This window comes from Erpetoichthys calabaricus, chromosome 5, assembly GCF_900747795.2.
Source record: "Erpetoichthys calabaricus chromosome 5, fErpCal1.3, whole genome shotgun sequence".
In the NCBI taxonomy this organism is placed as follows: domain Eukaryota; kingdom Metazoa; phylum Chordata; class Cladistia; order Polypteriformes; family Polypteridae; genus Erpetoichthys; species Erpetoichthys calabaricus.
The window spans coordinates 220,788,558-220,802,996 of NC_041398.2; the positions used below are offsets into that span (position 1 = coordinate 220,788,558).

At 37.9% G+C, this 14,439-nt stretch overlaps 1 protein-coding gene across 1 annotated transcript in view; it reads right to left on the reverse strand.

Moving 5' to 3' along the window:
* The window catches only part of dcc (DCC netrin 1 receptor), an 899,751-nt gene that overhangs the window by 255,282 nt on the left and 630,030 nt on the right, over nt 1–14,439 (reverse strand). Inside the window, exon 10 of the mRNA XM_051928027.1 lies at nt 2,791–2,939. Within this exon, the coding sequence (XP_051783987.1) occupies nt 2,791–2,939 (149 nt within the window). The remainder of the gene's footprint in view (nt 1–2,790; nt 2,940–14,439) is intronic.

The following is a 14,439-nucleotide window of genomic DNA, read 5'->3' on the forward strand; positions in this document are numbered from 1 at the left end:
TCTATGGAAATCCATATCCACTATGACTTTGTAGACAGAATATTAGAGATGTACCATCACTAAAACGACGTCTCCGAGCTCTGACGGCTGACCTGTGAGTTTGACAACTTGGGTTCCTCACTACAGCTGAGCTGTGTGTGCTTGCGTTCCTCCAGTTTGCTCAGCTCATCTGTTAAAATGATTACTTTCAAGATGGCAGAGCATGTATGTGCTGCATCTCTGTTACATCTCACAAAATAGTGCTGTATCATTATTATTTACATTTTTTTCTTACTTTACTGAATCAGAATGCTTTTATGTGCATTTCTTACGACTGTCAGATATTATTAGACATCATGGCACAGTGAAAATTAAATACTGTTCATTGTACAGTTATATAAAATGATGTCAAATTGAGTCGAATGATATTAAAAACAAAAAATATAATAAAATGCTATGCATATTTAAAAATAAGGAGTAAGGCAAGAAAGTAAGATAGCATTAAACAAACCTGAAAATATTTTTTTCTGAGTAGCAATGGAAATACTAAAGTGTATAACAGCTGTGATTATGTGGTTTGAGCAAGTCCCCCGAGTTCAAAAACCATTTTTACTTTAAAGTGTATGAGACTGTGGAATATTGGGGAATACAGCCCCCTAACCTGAACACAGACAGGCTCAGGGACACACAAGTCCAAAACCACCACATGATTAATTAACAGTCACTTGCCTTTACAGCACACAATGCACAATCCCTGGCAACCCCTGCTCAGTCCTTCTCCCTCTTTTCCTTTTCTTGTTCTCTTCTTAGGCCGCCTCCACTCCTCTCCCAGCAAGCTTCGTCCACCTCCTCCCGACTCTGGCTCTCCGAACGGAGTGAGGCGGCCTTCATTATATTGCACCCGGAACACTCCAATAGCTCTCTGATAATCAACCGGCAGCACTTCCTGGGTTGGAGGAAGTGTTGCATGGGCACCCGGAAGTACTCCAGGTGTCCCCTGATCGTCTTCTACCCGCACTTCTGAGTGTGGCGAAAGTGCTGCAGTCCAGGGCTCTGAAACTGTCCAGGCGCCCTCTGGCAGTGGTCACAGGCCCCAGCAGGGTTAGAATACGTATAGAATAGAATACTAATACTATATAGAATACTGTATATTGACCAAGACGTGGACAAATGGTATTCACATGCCAAGAGGCAAAACTCACTGATTTTCATGCTATTAATGAAAATTTTCACATATAGTTTGCCAAATTAACATCCTTTCTATTAAACCTCTGGCTGGAAATAATGCATATGTCAGCAAATTCCCTCTTGACAAAAGAGTTTCTGTTGTCACGATACCACATCAGAACTAAATGATGCCCAAAGGGGATTTTGTCCATTTTTCCACATCTACTCTTTAACATTATCTGAAGTTTAGTCAGTATGTGGACATGAAGGGCTTTTCTGGGAACCGTGTTATTTTGTATGGATTTTTTTTTTAAACAGCAGACATCCATGTTGGAGAATAGATATTGGAAGACAAGCAGACAGGAACTGGTTTAGGTAAACTTACAGTAAAAAAAATACAAAGCTAGAGGTTTGAAGCTAGGCAAGTTGAACAAAGAAATGATGTTGGATGGATACGAAAAGAGAATTCAAAGGACAAATGTGGGGCAGATGGAACAACTAACTTAAATAATGTGATAAATTAGGAGAGTGGGACAGGATTGGGGCAGCACGGTGGTGCAGTGGGTAGCGCTGCTGCCTCACAGTTAGGACACCTGGGTTCACTTCCTGGGTCCTCCCTGCGTGGAGTTTGCATGTTGTCTGCGTGGGTTTCCTCCCACGGTCCAAAGACATGCAGATCCAAAGGTGCATTGGAGATCCTAAATTGTCCCTAGTGTATGCTTGGTGAGTGTGTGTGTGTGTGTGTGCGCCCTGCGGTGGGCTGGTGCCCTGCCCAGGGTTTGTTTCCTGCCTTTGCCCTGTGTTGGCTGGGATTGGCTCCAGCAGACCCTGTGACCCTGTAGTTAGGATATAGCGGGTTGGATAATGGATGGATGAATAGACAGAATTGTAGAAGACACAGCTTAAAAAGAAGACATGGCTTTGGCAGAGCCAGCAACAAAACAGGAGGAGGCTACACTGTCGTCACAGCTATACTTTGTGGTGGAGGTCCTCTTAATGCTTTTAACTTTATGTGTGCAGCTTCATTGAATTTCCAGTGGAACTTATGGTAATAAGGAACATGCAAAAGGCACCAATGTGTTTAGTAATCTTTCAGATAAACGAAAATGAGAAAATGCAATCTCAACAGACTGGAAGGTATATGGAATTTGGCATGTAGTCTCTGCTAAAGTAAAGATAAGAAGACGGACAGAAAAGATAAGACACAGAAATAGGTCTGTTGACTACCGCGGGACTTAATCAGGTAAGATGACATATGGAACGGGGCATGCTGGCCATGATGGCCACTGAACAGGTATGAGAGAATATGGAAAAGGTCTTGCAGACTAGAGTGGCATTTGATCAGGTCAGTGACACATGGAGCTTAAAATGTTGACTGTGATGCCCTCTGAACATGTAGGATGGATAATTGAAATGGACATGTTGACTATAGTGGAATGGAGAACAAGGTTGGAACAACTTACATGTATTACATACTGTAGTTTAGCTACTGTTTAAAAATACTGTACAGTATCTCAGTAAAAAAAATAATTTAAAGCCAGTAATATTCCAAATCCAAGAACAACAGAGGAAGCAACCAATCTCATTTGCCTTGTATCTGTTTTAATAAGACATAAATCAAGTCTCCATCTTTAAGCACTTTACCTGTTCTTTTCCTGTTGACACCTCCGTGCAAAATAACCGATAACCTTGAATGGGCCCATTTGCATAAGCAGGAACTTCCCAAGAAACAAGAATTGAAGTTGGAGATGTGGCTAAAGCCTGCATGTTCTCTACTGGTCCAGGAACTTGCACTGTAAGGACACAAGAACACAAGAATTCAATCAATGCATGAGGCTTTTTACAACAGTGATTAATAGTTTTTAATGGATTCCCATAGCAAAAGATTATCTGCCTTATTATATACATTAGTGAAATTTGATGTGTCTTGTTTTCGGTTGGATGCATTTACACAGACTGCACGTTTCTAACTAAATTCACTCTGTGTGTATGTGTGGATGTATGCATGAGTATGCCCTGTGATGGACCGTTGTTTCTTTGGGCTGAATTGGCCCTGCTTCTATAAAAATTGATGGATGCTGTAGGTTTTGGGGGAGTCCTGGGGTGTTAAAATATGGAAGGGTAAGAACTAAGGGTTTCTTTATTTTGCTAATTATGGAGCTGCCTTAGAGAACTGCTTGATTTAAAGCTCATGGGCAAACATTTAACATTAGAGAAAAGGTGTAAGACATTGTGTGCTTATTATTAGTTTAACTACTTGTTTTCTTTTAATTATTTTGTTCTTTCTGAGAAATAATAAGGATGTATGATAACGTACGTCATGAGTTAACTCATAAATGTGACCCATATAACACAAAAGCACATACACCTTAGGCCTATGTCTATGTCTATGTGTGTCAAACTATAAACCTTGTTCAAGAATGATTGATAAATAATGGGTCTGATTTATTGGTCATTTAAGCAAACTCTTAAAAGCTTCCACAGTTTGGTGTCAGAAGTGGGATATAAGTAAAAAAAGGTATATAAATTAGAATACATAATACATATAAATTAATAGGCCTATTCACTGCATGATCACTATGAAAGGTTAGAATATTGATGGAGATTTCTCATCTTGAAATAAAAATGTAGATTGAAACACAGTGTACCATTATAATTTGTAACCCAGCTGCATATGAAATGTTTTAAAGGGTCTCCGTGTTGTGTTTCTGAACAAAATTGTTACATAATATTCAAAAGCCCACTTCATGAAGCTTAGGGATATGGGGGAATTAAGTCTACCCCAGCAGCACTAGACACAAGGCAGGAACTGTCCCTGGACCAGGTGTTAGTCTAATATAGGAGGAAAAAAGAATCCTTAACATTTAATTTCTTATGTTGTTTTGTAATAGAAATTGTAAGAAAGTGGCTACTAACAATAATTTAATTTTAAAGCGACCCGACCTCGGATAAGCGGGAGACAATGGATGGATGGATGGATGAGGTAAGTGGATAGCAAAAGCCTGGCTCACAAGAAATATCAGCACATCATCTAAATCATTTCATGATGGGTAGGAAGAACTTCTTAAAAAGCATAGGAATGTTATGGATTCTAAAATGAAATAATATATTAGACAAGATCAGCCTTAAGCCACTGCACATCAGTAAGATTTTAGTAAGGTCTAAAGGAAAAGTCCACCCATTCATACATTATCTGTGCCAGCATAATTGTCAAAATGGCAAGAATCAACCCCAGTTCGGTGTGCTAAAGGAAAAGTACAGTATGACTTTAAAATAACATTCCGAGCATACAGTCCAGTGTTAGAATGGAGTCGTTCAAGCATGATGCATAACCCACTGCTACTGACTATTTGGCCGCCTCAGCATGCAGCTACTGTTGTTGGTAACAGCCATTATAATAATTATAGCATTATCCTGAATATGTAAGTCATTAAAAGCACAGATTTAAATAAGGCACTCAGTAACCATGTACTATTAAAAATGATGTCAGATGTTAACAGAATAAATGAGCAGAGCTAAAAATGCACCACAACAAATTAAATAAAGAAGCACTTATATGCATTCTACAAATTTATTTTATCACCCTGTACTTCAGTGAAAGGAAAATTACAATAACTCATAAAAAGGGGTTAGTGTTGGGCCAACCGTTCTTAGGGATGTACATAAATAAATGAAAAATACTCTAGTTAAATTACAGAATATCCTGATCAGCTTTCATGAAACTGTTAGAAGCCTATTATCCATCCATCCATCCATCCATCCATCCATCCATCCATCCATCCATCCATCCATCCATCCATCACATCCATCCATCCATCCATTTATTGAACACTCTTGAAGCAATTTTTAGGGTCATGAATGGTCGGAGTCTGTCTATGCAGCATCAACCAACTAAGCATGGATAGTGTAAAGCTCTCAGATTGAAAAAAAAAAATCAATAAATAGAAAATAAAATCATCAGACTTTTGAAAAGTTGTGTCATACTGCTAATGTGTACTTCTTCAGAATAGTAGTCACCATGAGTTACTGAAAAAGGATCAATTTGAGTTCAAGGGCACAAGCTCAACGCAAAACAGGCAGCAGCCAGTGCAATACAAGACTCGGCCGTGGATGGGACATTATTAGCTAACGGTCCATATTTTTGGACATCCCTACCCTCCATCATTCTTACCAGAGCAGTTTATAACTACAATTTAAACTAATCTGCAAATCTTTAGGATTGGGGGGACCTGAAGTGCCCTAAGAAAACTACATACACAAACAAACTCAAGTTAGGCCGGTTCCCTGTTGATTAATCAAATAACACAATCCAACATTGTCAAACCTTATTAATCCAATTTAGAGTTGTGAGGTAATGTCTACTACAGGAGCTCAGGAAACAGCACTAGATGGGTACCAATAAACTAGTTAAATCAAGTAGAGTTTATCTATCTACTGTATTATATATTCTAATAATATACTGTATATAATTACTATCTACTGTATTATATATTCTAATAATATATATATATAATTACTATCTACTGTATTATAGTGTATATTCTAATAATATATATAATTAAATTCATAACTATCTATCTATCTATCTATCTATCTATCTATCTTTCTACCTATCGGTTATTTCCTGCTTTAATAAATCACTATCTATCTATCTATCTATCTATCTATCTATCTATCTATCCACTTGTAAAATCTTACCAGCTAAAAACGAATGTTTTTAACTTCACTTTACTTTCACTGCTTATCTTGGTGAGGGTTGAGGTGGTAATATGCTGAACTGGACAGGTCAAGCCATCTTATCCTCACCAATGTTTCCCATCTGCACAGTCAGCAGATAAAATCCCTCCAGCACATCCTGAGTCTGACCCAGAGGGCTGTGTCTTGTCCATCTCCTGATGGTGGCATCAAGAGAACAATCTAACTATGAGTCCAAACCACTGCGACTGGCTTCTCTCAATGTAGGAAAGCAGCAATTCTGCTCCAGTGTTCTCACGTTATAACTGAGGCTAAGCACGGTAAGCTCTGCACAGGAATTTCATTTCCACCACTTGTGTTTACAATATTATAATTTATGTTATTACCTGGAGTCGGTGAGCATAGACAAGGTTAGAAACTGTCAAAGCAAAAGCTTCATCCCCACCTTCACTACCAACATCCATAAACCTGCTGCCACTGCTCCATTAACTTCTATACTCAGCTGTGAACAAGACCTCAAGGTAGTTGAACTTCTTCACTTCCTATAGCTGCACACCTAATACTTAAAGATTTTCTTTTCTTTGGAAAAGGACCATGACATAAGATTTGGTGGTTGGGATTGGGAGCAGTGATGAATAGCTGACCCATTTCAGTGTGAAAATGCCACTGTGTAGGTTGAGGGCTCATCACCAATGTGAATGATGAGGGTCAGGGGACAAGCAAATCCATGCATACCAAACCTAGCCAGTGGAAAAATTAACAGTCTGTGTTTTATTATTCCATGTTTGGCATTTAAACAAACAAGAGTGAAAAGATTGATATCCATTAAACCATACAGTAATTTTACAGTTAGAACACAGGAAAGTTAAGTGAGTAATATAGTGAGCCATATACAGTATACAGTAGGTATGTTTCTGTATAAATATAACATAACTGTTACAACAAAGTTTTGCTTTATTATCTATCACTGTATTGCATGCATTCCGTTTTTTGAAAGGCAACACACATTAATGAAGATGTCACCCTGATGTCAGAAATGTGAACAGCAGACATGCAGTTTCGAGGTATTCTAATTTGGTACAGTCTCTGTAGATTTTTGTTTGAACATTCTTACCTTTAGGCTTTTTAAATAAAGCTTGAAAGAATATTTTTAGCTTCTAGGTATCATTGCATTCTTTGTTTCAAGAATAAAAATAGATTAAAAGGGTAATTCCTTTTAAACCTATAAGGCAGATTTTAAATTCGTTTACGTAGAAACAACACCACCAGAAGATGGTCTAATAAAAAGCCACTGTTGCAGAAGGACAGCATGGCAACTTCAACTACAAGGACATATAACTCAATGATTGAAGATAAAACATCACGGAATAGTTTTTTTTTATCGCTAGAGGGGACTGCAAAAAGGAAGAATAAGTCGAAAGCTGCCAAGATTCAGCAAGAGAGCAGTGATTTTCACTGCCACAAGCAAGATATTTTTGGGTTTCGAGCAGTACAGTGGGTGGTCTAGGCTCATTAATTACCACAAAGCTAGCAGCATTCGGCGCCAAATGCCCACACTTCTGATCTGTAACTATATTTTGAAGAGATTAAGCATAATAAGGGAAGAAAAAGGCTTCTTGTCATCAGCAAATGTGCTACAGCTGAGCCCTGTTTAGAATGAGAAATGTGTTAAATGAGTTGAAATGTAGTGCTAACCCTTTATGTGCCTTTAATTGGACACTGTAATCTTAAATGTGAAAAACCTGCTCCGCAGAAAGAAAGGAGTCTCCTTTTTTTTGCTTGAAATGTAACAAAATATTCTTTTTCTTATAACTTCTACCGGTTCCAATCATTTCTGTATTCCTGTTAGCACAGCAGCATGGTGACTCAGTACAGTAGTTTCTTTTTAAACACCTCAAAGCTCATGGCTATAACTCCCAGTTACTGTTTTTGGGCGTATGCGATTGTCTCACATCCTTGTGAATTTTAGTCCAATTCCATCCATCCATCCATTATCCAACCCGCTATATCCTAATCGTAAGGGTTAAGGGGGCTCGCTGGAGCCAATCCCAGCCAACACAGGGCACAAGGCAGGAAGCAAACCCCAGGCAGGGCGCCAGCCCACCGCAGTTTTAGTCCAATTTCCCAATCCCAAAGACATGCAGATAGAGTAGATTGGTGGATATTAGGCCTTAGGCACTGTGATGGACTGGGGATCCATCAAGAATTGGGTATGGACTTGCACCTGATCTTGTTAGTTCCTCAAAAACCTAAAACAAAAATATGGTACCTGAAAAAAATATATCCATATGCATGATGTTTCTCTGTATATGCCTCAAGTTTATGTTGCAGTCTTTTTTGAACGACATATGTAATTATTTTATACTGCACTGGTCTCATAAGTGAAAATTTGCTTGAAAAAGGTGAACAGAACTGAAATAAATATCCCTAATATAGATTTTTAAATGACATTTAGGTAATTAATATCAATTTTTATTTAACCCTGTAAAGAGTGGATTCAAAAATATATGAATAGATTTCTGCGGCTTGACATGTTTTAACTTAACTTTGTAAATGAAACTTTCTAGGCTTATAGAAATAATGAAAACTGGGTGTAACGGCACACTCTGCCATCTATGAAAACGAGGCTGTAATATTGAAGACAGTGCTTTTGGAAGTAAGCACAAGGGAAGGATGGGAAAATGGATAAAGAGCTTGTACACTTACAGGCCTCTATGTATATAAGCAACTTGTATGCTTAAGTGCTTGTATAGTGTGACTCATTATAGCGCCCTGCGAGGGATAGAAAACACGCCAGCCAATGTTTTCTTGAAGCAGGCAAAAGATTACTGAACTTTATTTAACGTTACTAAACGATATACTTAACTGTTGTCTCTCCACTCATCACCCTGCCTCCTCCTGCACTGCAGTGCATGTGAATTATGTCCTTACAGTGGTGCAGCACTTCCAGCTGCTACATCATGTTCAAAACATGACTCACATTAAACTCACAGGGGAGCACTTAGTAAATATCCAAATTACAATGAACAGCAAAAAAGCTAATCTGTCTGTTTGCTGTTATATAATGTTCTTCTTCTTCTTTCAGCTGCTCCCGTTAGGGGTTGCCACAGTGGATCATCTTCTTCCATATCTTTCTGTCCTCTGCATCTTGCTCTGTTACACCCATCACCTGCATGTCCTCTCTCACCACATCCATAAACCTTCTCTTAGGCCTTCCTCTTTTCCTATCAGCAGCTCTATCTTTAACATCCTTCTCCCAATATACCCAGCATCTCTCCTCTGCACATGTCCAAACCAATGCAATCTTGCCTCTCTGACTTTGTCTCCCAACTGTCCAACTTGAGCTGATCCTCTAATGTCCTTATTTCTAATCCTATCCTTCCTCATCACACCCAGTACAAATCTTTAACTCTGCCACCTCCAGCTCTGTCACTGAGCTTTCTGCTGAGTGCCACTGTCTCCAACCGATATAATATAGCTTGCTGTTATATAATGTTACTGGTCAAAATTACAACGGATGTTATTTGGGCATTTGTGGCTAATGATGGGCTGATATATCATACATAACATCAAAAGGTCTGCCGTCAGTTTATTTTCACTACGTGTAAGTGGGTTTAAATTAGTATTAACAGAACCCATATACATTGGCGGGCGGCACGGTGGCACAGTGGTAGCACTGCTGCCTCGCAGTAAGGAGACCCGGGTTTGCTTCCCGGGTCCTCCCTGCGTGGAGTTTGCATGTTCTCCCTGTGTCTGCGTGGGTTTCCTCCGGGCACTCCGGTTTCCTCCCACAGTCCAAAGACATGCAGGTTAGGTCAATTGGTGATTCTAAATTGGCCCTAGTGTGCGCTTGGTGTGTGGGTGTTTGTGTGTGTGTCCTGCGGTGGGTTGTCGCCCTGCCCGGGATTGGTTCCCTGCCTTGCGCCCTGTGTTGGCTGGGATTGGCTCCAGCAGACCCCCGTGACCCTGTGTTCGGATTCCGCGGGTTGGAAAATGATGGATGGATGGATATACATTGGCATGACTGGAATTCTAAACATTTTTTTTAAATAAATGTTACTTTAACAATAATAAAAATATAATTTTAACTTAATTTATGCTTATGTAAATCCTTGAATTAAATAACATATTTAAGATGAAAATACTTCCTTAATCAAAATATTTTAAGTAAGCATTCTGTCTTTATTGGGGATGACTTTTCCTTGCCTTTCTGTAGAAAATGTATTTTAACTTTTGGTTTCAAAGCTCTTCTAGACCAAGTAACATATGCTTGGCCCTGTGTAAAAATTGGCAAAAATAAATAAATAAATAACAAAAATATCTAAAATTTGTCGAACGATGAAGATGGAGAAAATGGCGCATAAGCTTGAAAGCCATAACTTTACAGTAATTCACTTCTAAACACACACATCTGCATTAACTTAAAAATCTGTATTTTGTACATGGGTTGTCCAAGCTGGAGTGTCTACTGTGAATTTATTACTATCTAGACATTCACTGCATTAATTTTCAGATGCTGTGTTGCTTTATTCCATATACTGCTTGGAAATTACATGTGTGAGATTCAAAGCTTCAAAAATGTAAAGTGTCATCCATGAGCCACACGTAGACAGACATACAAGGAACTTGTTCCTTCAACAAACCAAGCTGGAGTTCCCCCAACTTTACCAGTAAAAATGGGTGGACATTATATTGTTTTGAATTTTACATGGATTTTTGTTACTTAAAGGTGGGGCTCAGGTCGGGATATTCCTACTAAAAAACTTTTGGCAAGAATAGTGCGTACGTCTTTGAGATTACATAAACATTGCCAGATAGGGTTTGAAACTCAAACAACCTTTAGAGTCAGCTTTGGCAAATTGTTTGGGGATGATATGGCTAAGCCATTAAATGCACTCTTTTTCTCAGCTAGCAAATGCAATGGAGGTAGACTACTTCATTGTCTAGCATATAAGCAGTATGTACTGTGTGCAAAAAAAAGATGGTGCATTTATATCCTCTGACCAAGGTAATGCTGTAAAATTTAGTTTTGCTTGTACTCTAAATTTTTGTCTTCCCATATTGTACTGTTGAGTCTAAATGGCATAATTTTGCTCCTGATACTTTTTAAAAAAGTGTTTCCACAAAGTGTTCCATGGGAATGGGGCTCCGTTAAATAAAGACTGATGGATTGATTTACACATTCAAGACGAAATGTCTCCAGCTCGGCTACTGAAGCGGTCAGAATGAAAGTGAAGACTAGAAACAAAACACAAGCAAAGAAATGGGAAGTTATTTGGGCTTGAAAGGATTAAAATAGATTTACTATTAGTCAAGAGGGAAGGATATCGATGGATTCGTTTTTGTGCTTGTAAAAGATCTTGCACTAGAGATAATTTAATGAGAAAGCACAGCCACGGGTCAGCTGGGAATTAATCCCCGCTATTTACTGCCATGTACAATATGCTTTCAGTACTGGCACTGACCACAGGCTGTTTTGGTTAGTTGCCATTAACAATCTTTGCTGATTTATGCAGAAATTCAAAATCAGTGTTTTCTGTACCAGAGTTGGAATTGCACATGCCCAGAGAGTAATGTCATTTGAATACATGCAACTCTTTTTAAAAACTGATGAAACGCTCCATTTATTAAGCTCTTTTTGTACAGTATAAAGCCACTGTGTTCAGTCGTGCAACAAAACACAAATAGAAGGGATGTGCCGTGTTGGAGAAGTAAAGAGTATCTCATGAAGATCCTTGAACGCACAATTTGATGGATACTGGGACTCTTTAAATGATTATCACTAACTAACAAAAGTAAATGGCAATATATATTTGTGCAAACTAATACTTTAAAAGATTCTGAGTCAATCTTAAGTTCTATTCACACATAGTGGTTTATTCTTTCAATCACTACACTACATGTTTGATTTATTAAAGCAGGTTTTTAATGAGATGCCATTATATTTGGTAAACTATTTTCTTTTGTTATTATAGGGTCATTATTGTCATGTCTTCATGTGAAATGCATACTTGTATGAGCTTATCAACATACAACGATCCATGTTTAGTGGGTATAACGACATTTTCTCAAATTTTATGCCCTCCTTATCTAAAACATTTCACAAAAGTTTATAACACTATTTAACTATTTTGTATTTTTTCTTGTCTTCAGTTCATGTAAAATTATCTAAACTATTCATCAAAAATCTGCAACATTATGATAAAAATGGAAATTTAGTATTTAAAAGTACAAAGTTACTGCTGATGTATTCCAGAAGAGGTGAAAGATATGGATAGTGCTGTCCATGGTACTCAAAAATTACACTGATTTTTGGAGTATTAGGGTGTTGTACCGTGTTAGCCATTATGGATGTAGTGAGAAGTTAAGCAAAATGACACCTTTCATTGGCTAACTAAAAAGATTACAATATGCAAGCTTTCGAGGTAACTCAGGCCCCTTCTTCAGGCAAGATGTAGTCACATTTTTACATCTTGCTTGAAGAAGGGGCCTGAGTTGCCTTGAAAGCTTGCATATTGTAATCCTTCTAGTTAGCCAGTAAAAGGGGTCATTTTGCTTATCTTCTCACAGATTTTTGGTAAAGCAAGCTGTTGAAGCACTGAATCCGATAAGGAGAAGTATGGGAGTACAGTAGTGAAAGCTGCGGCTTCAACGTTTCAAAGATGTGAATTCAGTTCCTAACCCAATCACCTTCTGTGTATAATTTGAACTCTGCCAAGCTCACACAATTTTTCTCACTTTTTAATAACAGGCTTATTGTTTATCCACTCTAAGTGACCTGGTATAAGTATCGTATATACTCGCGTTTAAGTTCTCCCACGGATAAGTTGGGGCTTGATTTTACCGTATAATTCCCAGTATTTTATAATGTCGGTTGTATAAGTCAAATGCGGAAAACTCACACTGTTGGTCCATGAAATTATGATATGCTAACGCCCACCTGAGAGAAGAACCACGGAGCACACTGCCTTTTTTTTCTATGTATTGTGCCTACGTGACCACACGGTAACACCTAAACTATTCCGAAGCGACGTTTGCACTGTTTATTGTTTTTTGTAATTTGCATCCTCATACACTTTTATCATAAGAGCATCTCTTATCTACGATGGAGCGTTCGATCAGAAGAAAATATGAAGCTGATTTTAAATTAAAAGTCATTGAAGTGGCAAAAGAAATTGGTAACTGTAACTGTGCTGCTGCAACAAAATTCGATGTGTCTGAGAAACTGATGTGAGATTGGAGGAGGCAATACTGGAAGATGTAAAAAAATAAATAAAATTCAAGTGGGTGTATAAGTCGTGGTCTGATTTTATGATCGATTTTTCGGGTTTCAAGACCCGACTTATATGCAAGTATATACGGTAAGTGCATTTTTGATTCGATTCCATAAACTTACACTATGATTTGCCAGGATAGATTCCAGTTTTAAAAAATATGGAAAAAAGGAGTTCATAAAATTGGTGGGCAAATTCAATGAGAAAATAATAAGACTATTATATTTAGGATAATGTATCAGTCAAGTATCAAATATGTCAGTCTGGGTGCATTCTCCAAGTTTACATTTTAACACAAATTTTATACTTTGTTTTCCTGACTTGAGATGACACATCATCAGTCCCCGTAGTAGTCTAATGTTAAAAACGGCTATGGCACTGCAATATTTTTCTTTCTTCTAGGTGTTATAAAGCATGAGAAGCAAAATACAAGCATTTTTGTAAATGTGTGCACAAAGGCAGGAAGTTTATTGAGACCAGAAACTTTCAAGTGATAAAAACTATCCCTATGTGACTGTTTTAGAAGATAATAAAAAGGGAAAAATTATAAGTTTAAGATAAACTTTAGGAACCAATTTGAAATACAGTATGTACACATGAAAGAGTTAATTGAAACATGCCATGCTAATTCATAAATGTATGATTAATATTTACAGTATAAATTGTGCTTCATGGAGTGGAAAAAGTGCTCCATATAATCATATAAAATGAATTACATGAATGTAATAATGATATCATGCCCACAAATCTGAACAAGGTATTCATGAATAAATTTGCAAAAGCCAACACAATGGCAAAATATGTAATGCTGTTGCACTGCAAAGTTGGAGTTTCCACATTCTGTCCACGTCTGCGTCAGTTTTTCTAAAGGAAGCCTGGTTTTTCCTACCACATGTGTGTGTTACAGTAAGTTCATTAGTTACTCTGAATTAGTTCATTATGACTGACCATGTTTAGTTGAGTCCTTGGATGTGAATCTCTCATTCATGGTTGGCTCCTGCCTTGCATCACATGCTCTCAAGATATTTGTAGCTCTCTACACAGACTTTCCCCTGCTCTCTGCAAGTGCTTCTGGGTCTTCAGCCTGATTCTCTTTGTCATTCTTGCTCTCCCAGGCACTTTTCTCAACATTTTTCTTTTCTACCCTTCTTTTTTAAAAATTTTGTATCTTTGTAACTCACTTCTTGTCTGCTTTCTTCTCTGCTGACACTCCACTACTGCCTGAAACTCTAATCCTTTTAGATATGTCCTCATAATATCTCACCTATTACCAGCAGAAACATATATGTTTAGGCATTATTGCTGCTAAGCTTTGCCTTGTTTC